The sequence below is a fragment of the Chironomus tepperi genome, unplaced genomic scaffold (assembly GCF_022539635.2).
Source record: "Chironomus tepperi strain 1889 unplaced genomic scaffold, CSIRO-AGI_Ctep_v1 contig_261, whole genome shotgun sequence".
NCBI classification, from domain to species: domain Eukaryota; kingdom Metazoa; phylum Arthropoda; class Insecta; order Diptera; family Chironomidae; genus Chironomus; species Chironomus tepperi.
Window position 1 is genome coordinate 220,335 of NW_027226383.1, and position 18,515 is coordinate 238,849.

Sequence of the window (18,515 nt, forward strand, 5' to 3'; positions counted from 1 at the left end):
AATGAATAAATTACAAATGAACCCGTTCTTTTCGAGTTAATTCAACGAATTAATAGTTCCAGTGATCAGGAGTTGATTAATAGAAGATCCAGATCCCTCAAATTGATCTTTTTTAATCTCTCGATGAGATTGCAAATAATACAATATTAAAGAACATGTATAGAATGCCGAATTTTGATAAGTATTAAGAGTATCTAATTGAGGAAATGATACGTTTTGGTTGTATTGCCAATTGTTCATGTAGTTAAAAGCTTCCAATATCAAACACAGAAACGTATTATCTTAACTACGTATTAAATTGCACAGTGTGCATTATTTACTCAGTATTATTTTGACATTTTACAAGTAAACATGGAAAAGTGGGAAGGCAAAACAGCAATCGTAACAGGAGCTTCATCTGGCATTGGCAATGCGCTCACTCATGACCTAGTCAAACATGGAATTAATGTTGTAGCTCTAGCTCGTCGTATGGATAGATTAGAAACACTAAAGGAACAATTAAAGAATGAGAAAGGAAAAGTCATTCCAATCAAATGTGACGTGTCTGATAAGGCATCTATCGATGCAGCATTTGAACAAATTGAAAGGGAAGTTGGTACAGTTCATATTCTTGTCAATAATGCTGGTGTTGCTCAGTTGAAAATGATATTTAGTGAAGATGAATCTACTGAACAGACCATAATCAATACAATCAATACAAATCTAGTTGGATTGGTTTTGGTTACAAGAAAATCATATAGACTAATGAGGCAGAATGGTGAACATGGAATTATCATAAATATTGGAAGTGTTGTTGGACATTCTTCGATGTATTCGCCTCATTCTACAAATGTTTATCGAAGTATGTAGCTTAATTTAATTTTGTAGATTTTTGGAGTTACTGTATTTCCTGATAAAAGGAATTAAATTACAATTCTTTTACAAATGCTAGGTACAAAGCATGCAGTTCGAGCTGTTTCAGACTCAATGCGTCATGAACTTGTCAAACTCAATTATTTAAAGATTCGTGTTTGTGTAAGTAGTAAGAGACTGTTCGCTTAATTAGAGTACATTTTAAAATTTATCCTGAAACAGGAAATCAGTCCAGGAGCAGTTGAAACAGAAATCTTTGAAACTGGAGGCTGGAAAGTTCGAAATTCTGATAAATCATTCGTAAAAAGCGGAATTATACCAATGTTAAAGAGCGAAGATGTATCCAGAACTATTTTATTCATGCTTGAACTTCCATATGATGTAAATGTTACAGAAATGATTGTTAAACCAGTTGGTGAAAAGTTTTAAGGCAGTGATTTTAATAAAATTGAGGTGAAGAGTAGGAATTTTGGTAATTTTGTCAAAAGGTCATAATCACACTTGACATGATCCCATTTTATTGCTGGAGATCCTTAGCAGATGCTGACTTATTTATAGATTACCCTGTGATATTGTGCTTCAGTACATTGCAACTCAGTATCTAAATGAAAATATAAAATACCATAAGTAAATATTAACATGTCTTAAATCATTAGTCAGCATAATTTTATCCGCAATTATGTACACAGTCACACAAAAATCATTGTTTTCTTATCGTTAAAATATAAAAATTAATTAAAAAAATACTCGACCTTTTGGAGCGACTTCAGCGCATTATTGTCTGAGCGATCAGTAATTGATTAGGAAATCAAGGCAAACCAATTTCCAAATTAATAACAATTAGCATATTAACGGTTTTTTAGAATTTAAATTTTGTAACGGCTTGTAAAAATTTAAATTTGTTAAAAGCAACGCCTTATGTTTTAAATATAAAATGAAAAATCATTAATTAATATACATAGATGTGGATTTGGGATACCAAACCAATTGATACCGGAATAACTCGATTTAACAGAGCTATTGCTTTAAACTAGAGCTTTCTACGATGTGTGGTTGCCGAGATCTCGTCCCTTTCTCAGCCAGCCAGCCAAAGTGTATTATTAAGCACTCTTTATTCAATAATGCGCTAAAAAATAAAATAATTTTCAGTAATTATTGAACTCTCGAGATGGATAAATGGAAGGGAAAAGTCGCAGTTATTACAGGTGCATCATCTGGAATTGGTGCAGGAGTAGTTAAAGATTTTGCAAAAAGTGGAATTATTGTTGTTGCTTTGGCAAGACGAGCTTCGAAAATTGAGGCAAATGTGAAAGATTTTCCAGCAGAATATGGACAAGTTTATGCACTTTCATGTGATATTACGAGTCTTGAATCCATAAAAGAAACGTTTGATTGGATTGAACAGGAATTGGGATCTGTAAATATTTTAGTGAATAATGCTGGCATTGGATGGTAAATGTCCAAAAATATTTAATTTATGGCTATCATTATTATTAAATTTTATCTTATCTTTCCATTTAGGAAAACCGCAATACTAACAGAGAATTCGGACGCTGATAAGCAGTTTGCTGACATAATAAATACGAATTTTACTGGATTAGTTCATGTCACACGACATGCATATTTGTTGATGAAAAAGTCTGAAGACTATTCAATGATTATTAACATCAATTCTGTTGCTGGACATCGAGTTCCATTCTTTAGTGAGGGTCAAGAGTCCAATGTCTATCACGGAACTAAATATGCAATCACAGCAACAACTGAAATTTTGCGACAAGAATTAATTGCAATGAAAAATGACAAAATTCGAGTGTCGGTGAGTTTTGTTTGAGGTTTTTGTAAATTTCTTGGTTCCGATTAGTCATTTGGAATGTTTGAGTCTAAATCAAGTAATTAACCTTTAAAAAATTATCGTTTATTCCAATTTTAGAGTGTTAGTCCAGGTGTTGTTCAGACAGATTTTTTCACCACTGGATGTTTCCTCCCTGAAGGCGTACTAATGAAAGATATTCGACCAGCTTTATATCCATCCGACATCTCAAATGTAATTATGTACCTGCTCGAATTGCCATATCATGTCAATATTACTGAAGTCACTGTGAGGCCTGTATTGGAAGCTTTTTAAATGAATTTATGAATATTCTGTTATGCTGAATCTCTTGAATATGCTACATGCTTGGCATTATAAAATAAAAACGGAATTTTGATCCAAAAAGGTGCTTAAGACATTTTATTGATCATAAATGCAGACAATTATGAAATTTGACGTTTCTTGTACTTCCCTACTGTAACTTACTGGCTAGAGCCTAAAATCTGATCCATATCACTGCTCTCTTGATGATTCTACAAGAAGCTTCAACAATGACCACAAAAGTTATTTTCAATTCCTTATAAATTTGTGAATGAATGAATTTCGATGAATGAACTTGTGCCTGAATGTTTCAAACCTAACAATGGTCATAGAAAAAATATATTTTGACATTTTTATCGCATTCAAAAAATAAATAACAAAAAAAAATAAAGAATTTTTAATGCTGATTAAAAGCCAATCGAAAAAGTAAATGAGAATGAGACACACAGAGAATTCGATGACGGTGACAATGTCCATCCATTGAACAAACACACCGAAATGGAATGAGAGAATATCCCAAAATTTACGATCTTTTCATTCACACTTCGTCTTCTTCTTCCTTGAATTCTTTTTAATTCGATGTGATATATGTTATGTGATGTGCTGTGATGGTTATTTGTTGAGTTTTTTGGTTCAGTTAGCTCTTAAGAGAGTTGAAGATTAGGAAACTGCGGTAGTTTGAATTTTGAAGATTATAAAATTCAGGAAATTTATTTCAATATCCATAAAGTAAATCTTTGACCTTTAAATATTCTTCATGACCAACAAAAGTCGATTAAAATAACTCTGTAAATAAAATTTATAGTTCAAGGTCTTTTTACTTTTCCAATGTTTCCGAAATCTTTTGGTTTTGATTGCTTGTTTTTGTTGTTGTATTGCTGTTGGAAAGAGATCACGAAATAAAAATAACTGACTAACTTTTTTGGTGGTCAAGATGATTAATCTTAAAAATTTTAGTATAAAGTTCACGAATTTTGAATATTTGGAATCTTAAATCTTGTAATTTTTAATAAGATTGACATTTTTGAGAATTTAAATTAAAGATTTTGTTATTGTTGGTATCGTCGTAGCGATTTTTGATAAGATTTAAGAACAAAATAATCTTATTAGGTCAAACAACAATGAAATGAACATCCTCAGGATTTGAAAAATTCATTTAAAGCCCAAAATAATCAAAACCTCAAATTTGTCTTTAAGTAAGTCATCAATAATCTCAAAACTTGAATCTAAAGATCCACTCATCCTTAACACCACTCAAACCTTCTTCATTACTTCTCATCTCATTAACTACTCTTAAATTCAAAAGTGTGCTGCACAGCATAGCGTACAGGTTAAGTGGAATTTCATTTACACTTTATAAAGTTCGACAGTCTCGCATGCTGTACATCAATACTCATTATTGATACTCGACACTTGACTTTGTTGAATAAAAACTCGATCAATATAGAAACAAGACAGTGAAAAGAGAAAGAATAAGAAGCAGAAAAGAAACAAGAAGAGAACCTCAAAATGAGCTAAAAAGAAATTCTCATAAAGGAAGTCATAAAAATACTAAAAAAAGTAAATAAATTTTCAGTTTAATCATAAACATTTTTATTCAAATGAGCAAAAAATTGATGACACTTGAGAGTGAATTGGACACCCAGAGCGTGCTTGCTTGCTTTTTGCTTACTGTTGAGCATCAATACTCTATCCAAAAAAGTAAAAACTTAAGTGCTCATTTAAATGATCATTGGAATATAAATACTTGAGTCTGTTGCTGATCATTTCACTGGTTGTCGATCCATTTTTGGATGGGATGTTTTAATATGAATATATTGGAACTTATTGGAATTGGAATGACTTGAAGATTTTTGAAAATTATTTGTTAAGAATTTGAATTTAAAAGAATTTAAATTTTAAAAATGAAATTCTTTAATTTGGAAAAAAATTTCAACGTTTACAAAACTTTAAAATTGATTTTAAAAATTTCAAATCAAATTCAAATTTGAAAATTTAATTTCAAATCAAATTCAAATTTAAAAATTTAATTCCAAATCAAATTCAAATTTAAAAATTTAATTTAGTTAATTTCAAAATAAATTCAAATTTAAATTTAATTTTAAAAAATTAAAAGTTAAATTTAAAAACTAAAAAATTCAATCTCTTTTAATTTTTTAAACATTATTTCACATTAAACTTATTTAAATTTCCATAGCTGTTCACACAACAACTCAAAGATCTTATCTTAATCCATATAAAGCAAATTCCCACCATTAAATCACACATAAAAACATTCCAATACCAAATCAATATCTCATGTTCATCTCATCAGTAAATAGTTTTTCCATTTACTAACGGAATTTCTTTAATGCTTTTGTGGCTTATGCATCATAAAAATGCAAAAGAATGCAAAATATTTTTTTTTTCTTTCATGCAGAAATGTCAAGTGCATTTTTCCACTTCTCATCCATTCACATCTCAACTATATTTAAATATGATTTATTGTCTACGAATGGTAAATATTTAGGATTATTGTATGTGCAATAAAATGACACAATAGTCAATGCATTGAAGGTTTTTAAGAGGCTGTAAAAATTTTTAAATAAAGAGTTAGAGATATCTGCTTATCAGTTATTGGCTGCAAAAGAATTCAGCACAGTGTTTTTTAAACTTCGATCCGCGACACTACTGTGCTATAGTTCCAAATAGTCCAAGTCGGTTAATCGATCCAAAATCCGACACCAGGTCGACGTGACGCTGACATTCGGTTTAAATCCGACACCAAGTTAGTCTGACTGGGATTCGAATTGGGTAAGCCGAAGTCCAACTCCGAAGCTGATCAAATGACGAGTACATGCCTTTCACTGGTAAATCCTGATACCGCTAAATGCACTGTTGGAGTCCGGACTATGTGCCGAAATAAGTCCTTTTAAGTATAAAGTAAAAGACTATCCTGAACATCTCATCTGCAGGTTGGCTCCACAATCAGGCTAGAGATGGTTAGGCTAATAGTCGATCATTTCCGAGAAATCAACAAAAACAAAAGAATCAATATGCTATAAAGCTCATTTCTCCAAATCGTATAAAAGTAGAACATATTATAGTTAATCCTGAAGCTGCAGTAAATGACTTTTAAAATTTTTCACGAACAACAGCAGAGAAATTAAACAAGGATTAAAATTTACTTTCAGAAATTTCAAATTAATCTTCATTAAGATAAACCACAAAACTGACTATGTGACTTTTAGCATGACTTACAGATTCAAATGAATTTTTATTAATTTCTTTATCTTAATTAACTAATCTTAAAATTAGAAATTCAATTTATAAAATACAACTTATTTTTAAATTACGATTAATTTTATCACAACTTTTACGCTCACAATTTTTTTTTTGTTGATAAAACTTTTTCCTTATTTGTCACACATGACAAACGTAGAGAGAACCATCATTACTTGAGATAGTCTTTGCCTTGCATTTACTATAACTCTCGTAACTTGGAAGTTTACCCATAATATCTTCATATGTAGGAGGATTGTCAGGTATAACTTGAGGCTGTGTTATCTGTAAATTAAATAAATCGTAAATTATATTAATTAATTTGAGTAAAATGTGACTTTTAAGTGCAAAAACTTGCTTATCATCGTTGACGTCAATTGGAATAAATTTTTTTTTAAGAATCACAATTTTTGAGGATTAAAAGATTTATAGAATTAGCTGTATCAAGTAATTGAAAGGTAAACACAATTTTTTTTTTCGGGTTAGTTATCTAGTCTTATCTCTCAATATCGATTGATATGTTATCTCTTATTGACTTGGAACGTGTGGTCACTTCTTTTTGTTTTTATTCTGATTATTTATAGAAACGTTATGTTGATTAGGATTTAATTATTGGAAAAAACCTGATAATGAGGATAACTGATTTAGTCATTGGTTTTCTACGTCAATTACTAATTACTCCAATTTTAAATTAATTTGTTTTTTTGATCGATTGAGATAATTCAAGGAATTTTGTTATCTTTTAACTTTGATAGTTTAACAACCATATGTTTCGGATTACGTATTACTAGACTTTAAACTTGTAAACACACCGATAAAAGGGCGTGATTCTGCCCGAGCAACACAAACTAAGAAGGCTACACTGAGGTGACTTCCATTTTGTGTTAATAGAAGTGCTTTGATATAGCATTTAAATGCTTCGTATCAGAGTCTGTTTCATCTTGCGAGAAATTTTATTTTGCATTAGAATCACTTCCTTTTTCAAACATTTTATAAGTCGTAAATTATCATAGCCAGATCAACAAAATCACTGTTTTCTTTATCATATGAGTTCAACGTCCCATTTTTCTCAAAAAAATACAATATCACCGGAAGATAATTAAGTACTCAGCCGGAAAAAATAGGTTTAATCTTAAGCTTACCGTATTATCTTCTAAATTATCGCGCCGTCCTTTCCTGGCATGAAATATGATGTAAGTTATGATAATCGTAAAAAATATAATTAATCCTATTGTTGAGATTATCAGGGAAATCCACTTTTCAGACTTTTCCCATTCCGTATCAAGAATATTTACTGTGATGATTAAGGAAAATAGAATGCAAAGTAATGTTGAACCACCTAATATCACAACTTTTTTCATTGCACTTTCTCCCATCCGTCTATAAAGTCGGACGGGAGCTTGTCTTTCTGTGTTATTTTCAGGATCATTATTCATGATTGTCAAAATTTAAATTTTCTTAAAACTAAACAAAAAGTTTTATTTAATCCATTTTTTTCTTCATCAGTCTTTTGCCTTTAAATTCACTTTTTGTACTAAAGAAGTAAACAATGTGTCGGTAATTATTATTGATATTTTCTTTGTTTATGTGTTGATGTGAAATTGATAAAAAATACACGAAAATTGTCATATCAAAATAAAGATAACAATTTTTTTAGGTGTTTACGTTAGAAAGTATTCTGATAGCAGAGAGTCTCCTAAGGATTATTTTGGACATCGTTTAATAACCTGACTTACATTTATACTAGGGGACTAGAAAATATTAAGCATGTCTACTCGGTAATGAATTATGACGACTTTATGTCTGGAATTATAAGGAACAGAAATATGGAATGATTATGTGATTTTTCAAGATTTTCTCCTTATTTGGCACTTCAATGGGCTTCAGTCTTCAGTTTAACTTCCAAAAAGTAGCGGTAGTTTTTTGTTTCGAGGTTATGTTTTGAATTTCCTCTTAAAAATCTTGTTTGGCATACTTTTGAGTGTTCTCCATGTTGAAGATGCTCAGCTTACTTTGACGTATCCTTAGGGCTGTCTTCTAACTGCTTATAATGCCCTTAAAACCAATTTTTCATAAATTAAATATTTTAAAAAATTCACAATTTGTAGGTTAGGATAAATTCCTAAAGAACAATAGTTGAGGTTAGAAATTTGATTTCTAGGAAATTAACAACATTGTCAATGTTAGACAAAAAAGCTTAAGTCATCTTCATATTCGATGACATTTTCTTTTATTTACCATTAATATCAAGAAAACAATAATAATCAATTATTTTATTTAAATCAACTCCGATGGCTTAACACGTAATATAACTTGGACACTTGTACATGGAAGAAGAGCAACTTCAGTCACAACAACAGTTACAAGTTCTGGTGGCGTTATGTCATATCTAAGATTAAGTGGAGTTAAATGAGGTACTGATTCCCAATCCTTTAAGTGCTCAAAAACTCCTTTTGAATTTTTATTTTTAACTAAAGCATTCGGATCTCCAATCTCATTATAGACAAATGAGTCTGTTTGTACGCGTTCACTAAATTTATGAGTTTCACAACAAACAAGAACAGGAACATTAAATGAATTTGCGACCATTGAGATTTGTGCCGTTCCAACGCGTGACATAACATATCCATTAGCTAATAATGCATGTGCACCGAGTAGAACTTTTGTTACTTTCGGCATTATAAAACTAATTGCATTTATAAGGACATAAGTGCAACTAATTCCTTCCATTGTTAATGATTTAAGCATCTCTTGTCCTTCATGATCTGGTCGTGAATCAACAACAACAACACTAAATTTTTTGTCACCATCCTTCCATGCCTCGACTAATGATCGTTTGATTAATGATGAACATCCATAAGTCAATATGACATCGTCTTCAGTTATTTTCTCTCGTACTTTTAAGCTAATTGATTTTGCTGCCGTTTCAATTTGTTCGTGAGCATACGTGTCAATTTTATCGATAATTCTTTGTTTTTTCTGTGGAAGAAATAAATTAATTAAAGACTTTATGCGTCAATTAGATTGTAAAATGTTATTTATATGATGATTATCTGCGGTATTGTGCTGGTTTCAATGACTTGAATGAGATATAATTAAGTTTTTATAAATAAACATTTTATGGATCATTTTTGATTGATCCTTGCTATATTGAGGATGGAAATTGTCGGGAAATGGATATAATAAACAATTAAGTAGATTAATCACATGCAATTGCGATTCTGAACTTTTGAACAACAAAAACAACCAGCTTTAGAACTGTAATCTCAAGATCCTGCAATATCATTGTATTTAAATCCTATTGTTAATCCTGAACACATAACAATTCAGGTTGAAACTGTTCGTGCGTAATCAACATTTTAATCAAGAATTTCATAAGCTTTAGTCAAGCTAACAAAAGAAATGGGATTCCTTTATAATCCTACTACAAAGCTTTAAGGCATTTCTATTTACGTCATACAGTAATACTTGACACACTCCTTATCAAATGTAATTCAAGAGATTCAGATTGAGAAGTCTTGTTGAGAAACAAAACATTGTCTGGTGATGAATCAGAGCTTTTGAGATATGTAGGATATTCAGAGGGCACTCAAGCCTATTCCATGATCACTACAGCTATAATAAACCCAAATTACTTACATCTTCATCACTTTCATTGGAATTCTCCTGTGAAACGAGTACTTTAATGTATTTAAGGGCATTAGTCATTGATACAGCAAGCGGGCGACATTTGTGAAGGAACTCGACAGCAACTTGAATTTCAGTTTCTAAAGCACGTGAAAACACCTTCTCTGATGGTGTAATATAGTCAGTAATAAGCTGGAAAGAGATGAATTTTTCAAGTATTACAATTAAATCCACTTGGGTTTAAATAAATCCGAGGATTAAAAATTTAAGCCACATATTTCCAAAATTTAGCAACTACTTACAGTCTTCATAGCATTCAGGAATGCATAGCAGCGAGCATTACTCCCAACAATTGTGTCATTTGCATATTGTGCTCCTAATCTGACAATAGCTGGATGGAATCGACTATTTGCCTTAATCTTCAAATCACATTTCTCTGTGTAAAGATGCTTGAACAGTCGTACTTTATGTAATGCCGATGACTTTTGTGAAATAGTCGTCGTTGGTGATTTTTGAGTTTTTTGTTCCATTTTGACGTCCTTGGGCTTAGATTCAGTCGATAAGTTAGTCTTTTTGGCAGCCGATGCCTGTTTGTCTAATTTTTCTTGTTGCTGTTTAGCTTTTGCAGCTCTTTGAGCTTCCTGTATTGCTCGTCGTTCAGCTTTTGTAAGAGTCTTTGCTTTTGTCTCTGTTTGTTCCGATTCGGATATATGAAGACTTTCCATTTTCTTTGATAATTCAACGTCCGAATTTGTTTTGCTTATTTCTGGATTTTGTTTCTGTTCAGTTTCTTTAGGTTTTTCTGTGGCTGACTTGGCTTGACTGTCCACAGTTTTATTTTTAGCAGCCTGTTTGGCCAATTTTTTAGCTTCACGTTCAGCTTTGACTTGATCACGAGACTTTTCAGCTTCTTTTTGATTATCGACTTGCGATGATTGCACTTGTTCCTGCTTTACAGGCACGGGTTTTGTTTTAGCAGGACTCTCAGGTTTATTCTGGATCACTTGAGGAGCAACAGGTGCTTTTTCGACCTTTATTTCCTCTTTTACGTCATCAGATTTCTTTTGAACTTGCTTTTTTGCAGCCTTCTTTGCTTGCCGTTCGGCTAAAACCTGTTCCTTAGATTTTTCTTGCTTCTTATCCATTTCTATTGATTCTGATTCAATATTTTGAGTTTCGACGACTTTTTCCTTATTTTTTGGTTTTCTTCGTTTACGTTTGGCTGCCTAAAAATACAAAATTATGTTATTATTGCCAGTCATTCACAATTATTACTGAAAATTGCACTAAATTTATGAAATCAATGATTTTTCTGTAAATTCTCTTAACCTTTTTAAAATTTTGATTTTCTTCCATTATTGTGAGCTTTTTAAAAGAAATTTCAAAACTAGATTAACATATACAGATTCTTTATGATAGAATTGATATGATGAAATAGCTGTAATACTTACTTTTTAGCAGAAACCTTCAAAAATCTATATTAAATGAAACAAGTATGCAGTTCAGTCAATTTCAATGATGACAACAACAAACTGATGACGATTTTAATGTTTATATTCTTTCGGTCTGTTTGTAACGTCTGTATATTGAATTTTTGATTGATTTATGAGTAAACTATTTAAACACATTATTATTTTATAAACTTTGGCATGGTTTTTGATGAAAAAATTAACGTTAATTTAATATTTGAAAATTCGTAGAAATTGCCCTTTAAAATTTTGAATTTTTGTCAATGATGTTTTGATTTTTCATGGATTTCTTACTTAAAATGTTTGATTTCTCAATTTTCAATGAACAATTTGAGTCGAGTTTTGCTTGATAATAGCAGCTCCTTTTAATAATACTGTTGAGATAGTTAAAATGCTTCTCATATTTGAAGAATTCCTGAAAATTTGGTAAAAACTTTTTTTGGTAAACAAGAAAGTCTGCTGAATCAAGCTTAATTGAACTCAATTTGAAATTTAAAAATCAGTTAGATCAATCATCCATTGAAAAATTAAAAACCTGTAAAAACTAAATTAAGAAACTTTATATTGTAAAAAAACAACAAAAACTAGTCGGGCAAATCCACTAGTAAGTCGTCACAACCTTTTGTTGGTTTAGAACTCCAGTCTGAATATAAACACGACGAAGTTATTTTTTGTCATTCAAAAATTTCTTTTTGTGGTGTTCAAATTTTAATTTTTATTAAAGTTATTAAATTATGTGGACACGAAATTTAGTTTTCATTTTGTTCCTTCAAGTAGTCTTTACTCAAAAGGTAGCAGAATATGTCGATATTAAGTCAATTAACAACATAACTAATATTAATGAAAGTAATAAACCTGAAAAAGTGATAACGCAGCAACAGATAAGACAAATTACTCAAAACAATACGGCAAGTGTGAAGGCGAACGATGAAATTAGCAATAAACATGAACTACCGACACATTCAGAGATTGATGAGCCAGGTTTAAATGCTGACGAGTTCGATTTTAAATATTATTGGTTCTTGCTTGTGGGATCGAGTATTGCAATTCTCGGTCTTATTGTCTTCAAAAGTTTTCGGTGAGTAAGCGAAAATTTTTCATTTCGATTGGGAAATTCCATTAATTTTCACGACTTTCTGGATGTTGAAATGAAATGTGGATTTGAATTTTAAATCCGAAGATTTATTTTTAATCGCAGGATTTAAATTTTATTTAATTCATCGATTAACATCCAGTAGTCAATTAAGTTACTTCCTAACAAAAATCCAAGCTCCTAAAATCCAAAATCTAACTATTTAAACTATTACTTTTAGTATGAGAAGATCCAGAGCTGAAGTTCGGTACGGAAAGCCAACAGCATCAGATGAAATAGAACCACTAGGGTCAAGTAACTCAAAATGGGATGAAGACTCGTCAGAAAACGAGGATGAGATTTTCGATATTAATTTCCTTAAAAATACACGCTTGCAAAAACACAGCGACAATGTTTGAATTATGAATGAATCAGTGAAGCGGACGAGAGACTAACTACGTACTGATAGTATATGTAAGGGCATATATATAATAAGCTTTAAAAATAACGAAAAAGAATTCCCGTTTTTTCTGTATTTCTCATATATCATTAAATGATTTCCTTTTTTCTTTATTTTAAGTGATTTTTTTTCTGCTCTACTAAATTTTACATAATTATATTAAATTAATTAATATTCTTTGCAATGATTCATTATTCATGTTTATCAAAAACCAATGATCAGCACAAATGCTGATTTTATTATATCTATATTTTATTTTGGTTGTCTATTCTGATTCCTAAGAATTATTATTAAAAAATTTAGTTTCTTATCACTAAAATTAATTATTACATGATTCCTTTCGAGAAACGATGATAAAAACTAGATGAGAACTATGAGAATAATTATACTAAAGTCGATTATGTTTTAAGATCTAGAACGAAGAAAATGACTGTATAAATTAAAATTGTACTCAAGGTTAATAAGTATTTCATCATATTGTTCATGAATATACTCTAAACACATGTAAAGGCATTTGATCTTTAAGTTTTAGAAACTATATCGATAACCTTTTTGAAGGAGTTGACATTTGATGTGCATCTAAACTTGTAGTTTAAGATTCTAATGCTTATCTTGCCGTAAATTTTAGTTTTTACATCAATTCTTCAAAAAGAGCTAAAACTGCCTTATGGTTGAAAATGAAATTTGAAGACGACATGAATTTTGTGTGAATTAGGTCAATTAAACTTGGCTATTCAACACAAAATCCAGTCCGATTTCAACTGCCTTATAATCATAATACATCAAATTGATATGCATATAACGTAATACAATCTGCTGGGATTATAGAACTAATCGACTTTAGTAAACTTAGTCTCATACATATATTTTTATATCCTATATTTTACAAAACAAAAAAAAAATGAAAGTTATGTGATATTTGTAATGAAAAGGAAAAATATGTTATTAGTGGCTTAAAAAGTAGAACAGAAAATTTATTGAAAAGAGCGCATTTCCATATAACTCATTGATAATGAGATTGATTGATTTAAGGTTGGTGTAGTTTTTGTGAGTCTAGTAAGCACAGTAAAAGACTAGTCTGTTTATTTCAAGTTCAAAACCATGTTTTGCTTCCTATTAATTATGATTGAGTACTTGAAACTATATTCAAGATCAATATCGAGCTTTTAAATCAATAAACAGCATAATAAAGTTTTGTAGGTTTGTTTACAAAGTAATAATGCTCTACAAAAATTTTATTTATCAGACAATGACATCAGCATTGTTTTGTTGACTCTAAAAATACACCCACTTTTTATGCAATCAACTCTTTATGACCATCACAACAAGATATCATGAACTTATAGCTTTAAGCTTATCTGCAATGACCTATTTGATACTGGAGAATATTTGATTGAAAAAAATGCGCTTTAAATCAAATAAACAGATGAATTTTTATTCTTATACAGTAATTTTTTAATGAATTTTATTTTTTTATTTGCGATTTGAATCCTTTTCTCTAACAATCAGAAACATTGGTGATTATTATAAGGTCAATTTAAAATTCAAGATGAATTTACGAGCGACACAAGAGAGTCATCATATCAACAGTTGTGATATAAATTATATTTAAATTAATTGCGTTTTTATAGTTGTGTGACTGTTGCGCAACATAATCTTTAGTCCAAAATAGCTGTCTTATGGTTGTGTGACTGTTGCGCAACATAGAACATAGTCTAAAATAGCTGTTTTACGGTTGTGTGACATATTGTACAACTGTTGTATGCAACAAACCACATAAACTTATCATATAGAGCAGGCAACAGTTGCATTAAACATATCACATCAACAATTATGTCACAACTAATTTTCCCAAAGAACCTCAAACTTGTGTCGCTCAACAAACTTAAATGAACTTGAACCATTTCAAATGAGTTGTTTTTATCTTTTAAAACGAAGAAAAAACTAACTTATTTGCTTTTTTTTTTGACGTATTGAGATCAAATAAATGTAAATGTTTTAATTTTTTATCTAATAAATTATTACAAAAGAAATGACGAAAATTAGATAGTCTTAAACCATTTTTGTATTGACTTTTTCTCACTTTAAGGATAAATTATAAAGAGTTTCGCACATGATTGAAGACAAAAATATTAAAATTAAGCTCATTCTTGGAAGTGAAGTTAGGTGGAAATGATATAATGGCTAATTATTCATAGATTTCGTACGGATTTATTTGAAAAATCAAGTTTGCTATTAAAATAATTTAAAAGTGTAGACTTAACCGCAGGCTTTACTAAAAATCTTAGATTTTTCGTCAATTTGAAATTTATTTGTCCAATTTAAAAATAAATTATTCTTTTTAGGTTTATTCGACCATATATTATAGATTTCTGGACAAGTTTTTCTAAGAATGAGGATATCCAGTATCCTCAAAATTCATATACTTTCTATAATAATAGAAAATTTATAAAATTTTCTTTCATTTCCACCTCTAAAAACTTCTTCATCTTTCTTAGGTTTATCCATAACTAAATGAATTTTCAATTCTTCTTCCCTTTTCATTAATTAATTAAGATTTTTTTCTTTATAAAATATCATTACAATTAAAGTAGTATGCAGTCATTATTCATTTTTTTAGTAGTATTCTATCCACAACATTCTTATTCAATTTTTTTGGTGATTCGTAAGGAAAATTATGTTTTTCAATATCAATTACAGGAATTGAAGATTGATGAATTGATTGAGTTGTAACGACGAAATATTTACGGCATATGGACGCTACAGAGCTTGGTCTACGTCAATAGATTGTCAAGTAAGTTAGTACTAAGAAGGTTCGAGTTACATTAGCTTCATAAAGGACAAATTTGTTTATAAAATAATAGTTTGCAAGGTTATTTTTGATCCAGAGCAACCAAGAGTGCAGAACTAACTAGAATTCACTCAAATTCTCAACAATTCCAATCCATCAATATTCATTTCCTGAGTCATACTTTATAATCCTAATTGCACATTAATATTATATTTTGAATATTTTCCTTCCACATTTCGTCCATTCTTATACACAAAAGTCGCGTGTAATGCTCACTTAAAACCATCAAAGTGCAAGAAACTTATTTCGTACGTCCATTCTCCTTTCATTCCTTTCTTCTTCTTATCTCATATAATCGTCAATGAAACTTTTTTTTTCTTTTTCATCAAAAAAGTTGTTTATACATCTTCGGTTAACGATATTTCTTTCACATCAAAGCGTAATTTTGATGAGTTTTTAATCATTCCGGATGGTAATAAATCTTTAATTTGGCCTGCATTTTCGAGTGTCTCCCAGAGATCTTCTTTCTCTTCTTTTATTGGAGGCGGGGAGTCTTCTGACTGTGAAGCTGGTGAGAATTCATAGTCTATACTTGATGTTGAAGGAATCTCTTTCTTAATTTTGAATTTTGGTTCTTCCTCCTCGTCGTTTTCGTCCAGTTTCAATTTTGACTTTCTAAAATAAGATTGAGAAGTTTTATTAATTTTCTAACTTAGGCTATAATCTACTGCAAATCCAAGAAACCTAACCCAATTCTCATTCTTTACCTTTTCTTTTTCATCTTCATCGGAGCACATCCTCGCTTCTGAATCTCTCTACAAGAAATACTACAATTATGAATAGAAGAACACAGATAAATTCCCAATACTTACAGCATTAATTTCTTATTCAGTATTGGCTTTGGTGCCAGTGTGATTTTTCCAGGCTCTTCTGGATGTTCACCCCAGTCGTTACCTTCTAGCCAATTTTGGTATTTATCTGGTTGGAATCTCCTTACGAAGCATTCCATTGATATTTTGACCATATCTAAAAGTGAGAATAAGGTTGAGAACTTGTTCTTATTGGAATTACTTGCAAATTCAAAACTGTTTAGATTGCAAATGTTTGAAGTTATTCAGTTCAGAATTTGTAGCTGACTCATGCAAACATAAATTACCTTTTCGGCAATGACAATGTACTGCTCTCTTTCCATATTCAATCCATCTTTCAGATGCAAAATTAGTACTTTCAGCACAGTTAAAGCCGTGATTAAATCCCGCATGATATCCAAATGGGAACGTAATCATTATCTCGCCTGGCTCCTGTGTGATCTTATTGAACGGAATATTATGTTGTCTCAATACTTGTGGACTAATTAAAGTCATTTTGTGTCGTAAGAATGCAGGACATTCGGCATGATTCTCACGAAACATTGAGTTGGCAAGTTTTTCAAATCTGCGACCCTCTGCAGGTGGTATTGAATACCATGTTTTTGGTGCACCTAAAAAGAGTATCAACAATGGTAATTAAGTACGCAATTAAGAAAAGAATTGATGCTTACCGAAGTGTAGATAATTAATAGAATATAATTCCATATCTTCTGTATGCCATGCAAAGGTTGTCTTCCACATACCAAAATACAAGTAAGCTGTATTGACACCAGATATAGCTTTATGATAGTCCTTAACAATAAAGTCTAATATTGTCCCCAAACGATTGATGTTACAGACATCAACCTCCGGATCAGTCATACTGCCACTCACATCAGCACCTGTAAAACAAGAAAAACGAGTTGATTAGACTTATGAATTAGACTCACGTGTAGCGTTTGTTTATGTTTACGTTCATTAGTTTTAATAAGCATGAGACTTTTTTTTTCTCATTCATTCATTCGTATTACTTACCATAGATAGGTTGAATATAAGTAACATTCTTCCAAAATTTTCTTTCCAAATCTTCATAATCGAAATATTTTGGTGTTGCATACCGCTCTGAATTGGCTTTATTGTAAAACTCTTTGACAGTCATTGGTCTCTTTTGTACATTAAATTGTTGATAAAATCCTTGCTTTCCCGTGACAAATTGAAGAATTGGACTCTTGATTGTGATGTCAATATCATCTATATTATAGCCATTTTTTCGCGGTACCCATTCTGGCGGTGGTATTATCTATTTCGGTAAAATTCAAAATTTAAAATAATCTTTTGATGTAGGCGTAAATTAATGAAAATATTTACTTTTGCAAGACCAGCTTTATGAGCTCCACATTTTTCCATGTACGAAATATATTCGGGAAAATTTTTAAATTCAGCATAGCTTGGTCGAAAGACCATAATCCGTGGTATATCCATAATTATAATTTATTTGAAAATAATCACATTAACAGGCTTAAAATTTAATTTTTTTCTTCACTTATATCAGAATTTCTTTTTCTTATACGATTGCTGAGGAAAATCACGTAAACATTTACACAGGAACGGATTTAGGTTGGATAAATTTTGGGTATTTGGAGTTCATTTGATGTTTTAATTGAGTGATTTGATGGTTTTATTAAATTATTCATTTTAGATTGATTTATTGGATTTATTGACAATAAAATTAAATAAATCTGAGCTAAAAGACATTCCCTTTTGTTCAATTATTCCTAAATACATCTCTAGTTTTGAATCGTCGAATTAATGTAAATAATTTGCGAAAAAATATTGAATTTTAAATTTTCATTGGTTTAAGTTCAATAACATAAATTTAAATTATTTTTAATAGGTCATTTGTCTTCGATTCTCCTCGTATCACATGGAATCTACTCTAATTAACACTTACTTTAAGAGGAAAACAATCCATTTTCACATTCTGTAGTTTTTGCATGGAAACTC

At 30.4% G+C, this 18,515-nt stretch overlaps 5 protein-coding genes across 8 annotated transcripts; 3 read left to right on the forward strand and 2 right to left on the reverse strand.

The window, feature by feature from the left end:
* Positions 1-317: 317 nt before the first annotated feature.
* On the forward strand, positions 318-1,315 carry LOC139091763 (farnesol dehydrogenase-like). The gene is made up of 3 exons (XM_070641941.1): positions 318-841; positions 932-1,014; positions 1,075-1,315. Exons 1-3 carry the CDS (start codon positions 352-354, stop codon positions 1,279-1,281), a joined length of 780 nt encoding a protein of 259 aa, XP_070498042.1. The 5' UTR covers positions 318-351; the 3' UTR covers positions 1,282-1,315.
* Positions 1,316-1,450: 135 nt separating this feature from the next.
* LOC139091765 (farnesol dehydrogenase-like) lies at positions 1,451-3,043 on the forward strand. Of its 2 annotated transcripts, XM_070641943.1 has the most exons (4): positions 1,451-1,946; positions 2,002-2,304; positions 2,374-2,668; positions 2,783-3,043. In XM_070641943.1, exons 2-4 carry the CDS (start codon positions 2,021-2,023, stop codon positions 2,975-2,977), a joined length of 774 nt encoding a protein of 257 aa, XP_070498044.1. In that variant the 5' UTR covers positions 1,451-1,946; positions 2,002-2,020; the 3' UTR covers positions 2,978-3,043. The 2 variants fall into 2 exon arrangements, with proteins under 2 accessions (XP_070498044.1, XP_070498043.1); XM_070641942.1 differs by having other exon boundaries at positions 1,451-2,304.
* A 5,384-nt stretch (positions 3,044-8,427) lies between these two features.
* eIF2Bdelta (eukaryotic translation initiation factor 2B subunit delta) lies at positions 8,428-11,473 on the reverse strand. 2 transcript variants are annotated; one of them, XM_070642040.1, is made up of 5 exons: positions 11,323-11,416; positions 11,201-11,236; positions 10,174-11,097; positions 9,884-10,063; positions 8,428-9,223 (listed from the first exon to the last, which is right to left on the reverse strand). In XM_070642040.1, exons 2-5 carry the CDS (start codon positions 11,225-11,227, stop codon positions 8,522-8,524), a joined length of 1,833 nt encoding a protein of 610 aa, XP_070498141.1. In that variant the 5' UTR covers positions 11,228-11,236; positions 11,323-11,416; the 3' UTR covers positions 8,428-8,521. The 2 variants fall into 2 exon arrangements, with proteins under 2 accessions (XP_070498141.1, XP_070498142.1); XM_070642041.1 differs by lacking the exon at positions 11,201-11,236 and having other exon boundaries at positions 11,323-11,473.
* A 509-nt stretch (positions 11,474-11,982) lies between these two features.
* On the forward strand, positions 11,983-14,917 carry LOC139091832 (uncharacterized). The gene is made up of 2 exons (XM_070642045.1): positions 11,983-12,418; positions 12,654-14,917. The coding sequence occupies exons 1-2, from the start codon at positions 12,075-12,077 to the stop codon at positions 12,829-12,831; spliced, it is 522 nt and encodes a 173-aa protein (XP_070498146.1). The 5' UTR covers positions 11,983-12,074; the 3' UTR covers positions 12,832-14,917.
* Kdm4A (Lysine demethylase 4A) lies at positions 12,993-18,100 on the reverse strand. Of its 2 annotated transcripts, none has more exons than XM_070642043.1 (7): positions 17,880-17,996; positions 17,547-17,811; positions 17,204-17,413; positions 16,820-17,143; positions 16,536-16,689; positions 16,431-16,490; positions 12,993-16,338 (listed from the first exon to the last, which is right to left on the reverse strand). In XM_070642043.1, the coding sequence occupies exons 1-7, from the start codon at positions 17,991-17,993 to the stop codon at positions 16,062-16,064; spliced, it is 1,404 nt and encodes a 467-aa protein (XP_070498144.1). In that variant the 5' UTR covers positions 17,994-17,996; the 3' UTR covers positions 12,993-16,061. The 2 variants fall into 2 exon arrangements, with proteins under 2 accessions (XP_070498144.1, XP_070498143.1); XM_070642042.1 differs by having other exon boundaries at positions 12,995-16,338; positions 16,431-16,478; positions 17,880-18,100.
* Positions 18,101-18,515: the final 415 nt, after the last annotated feature.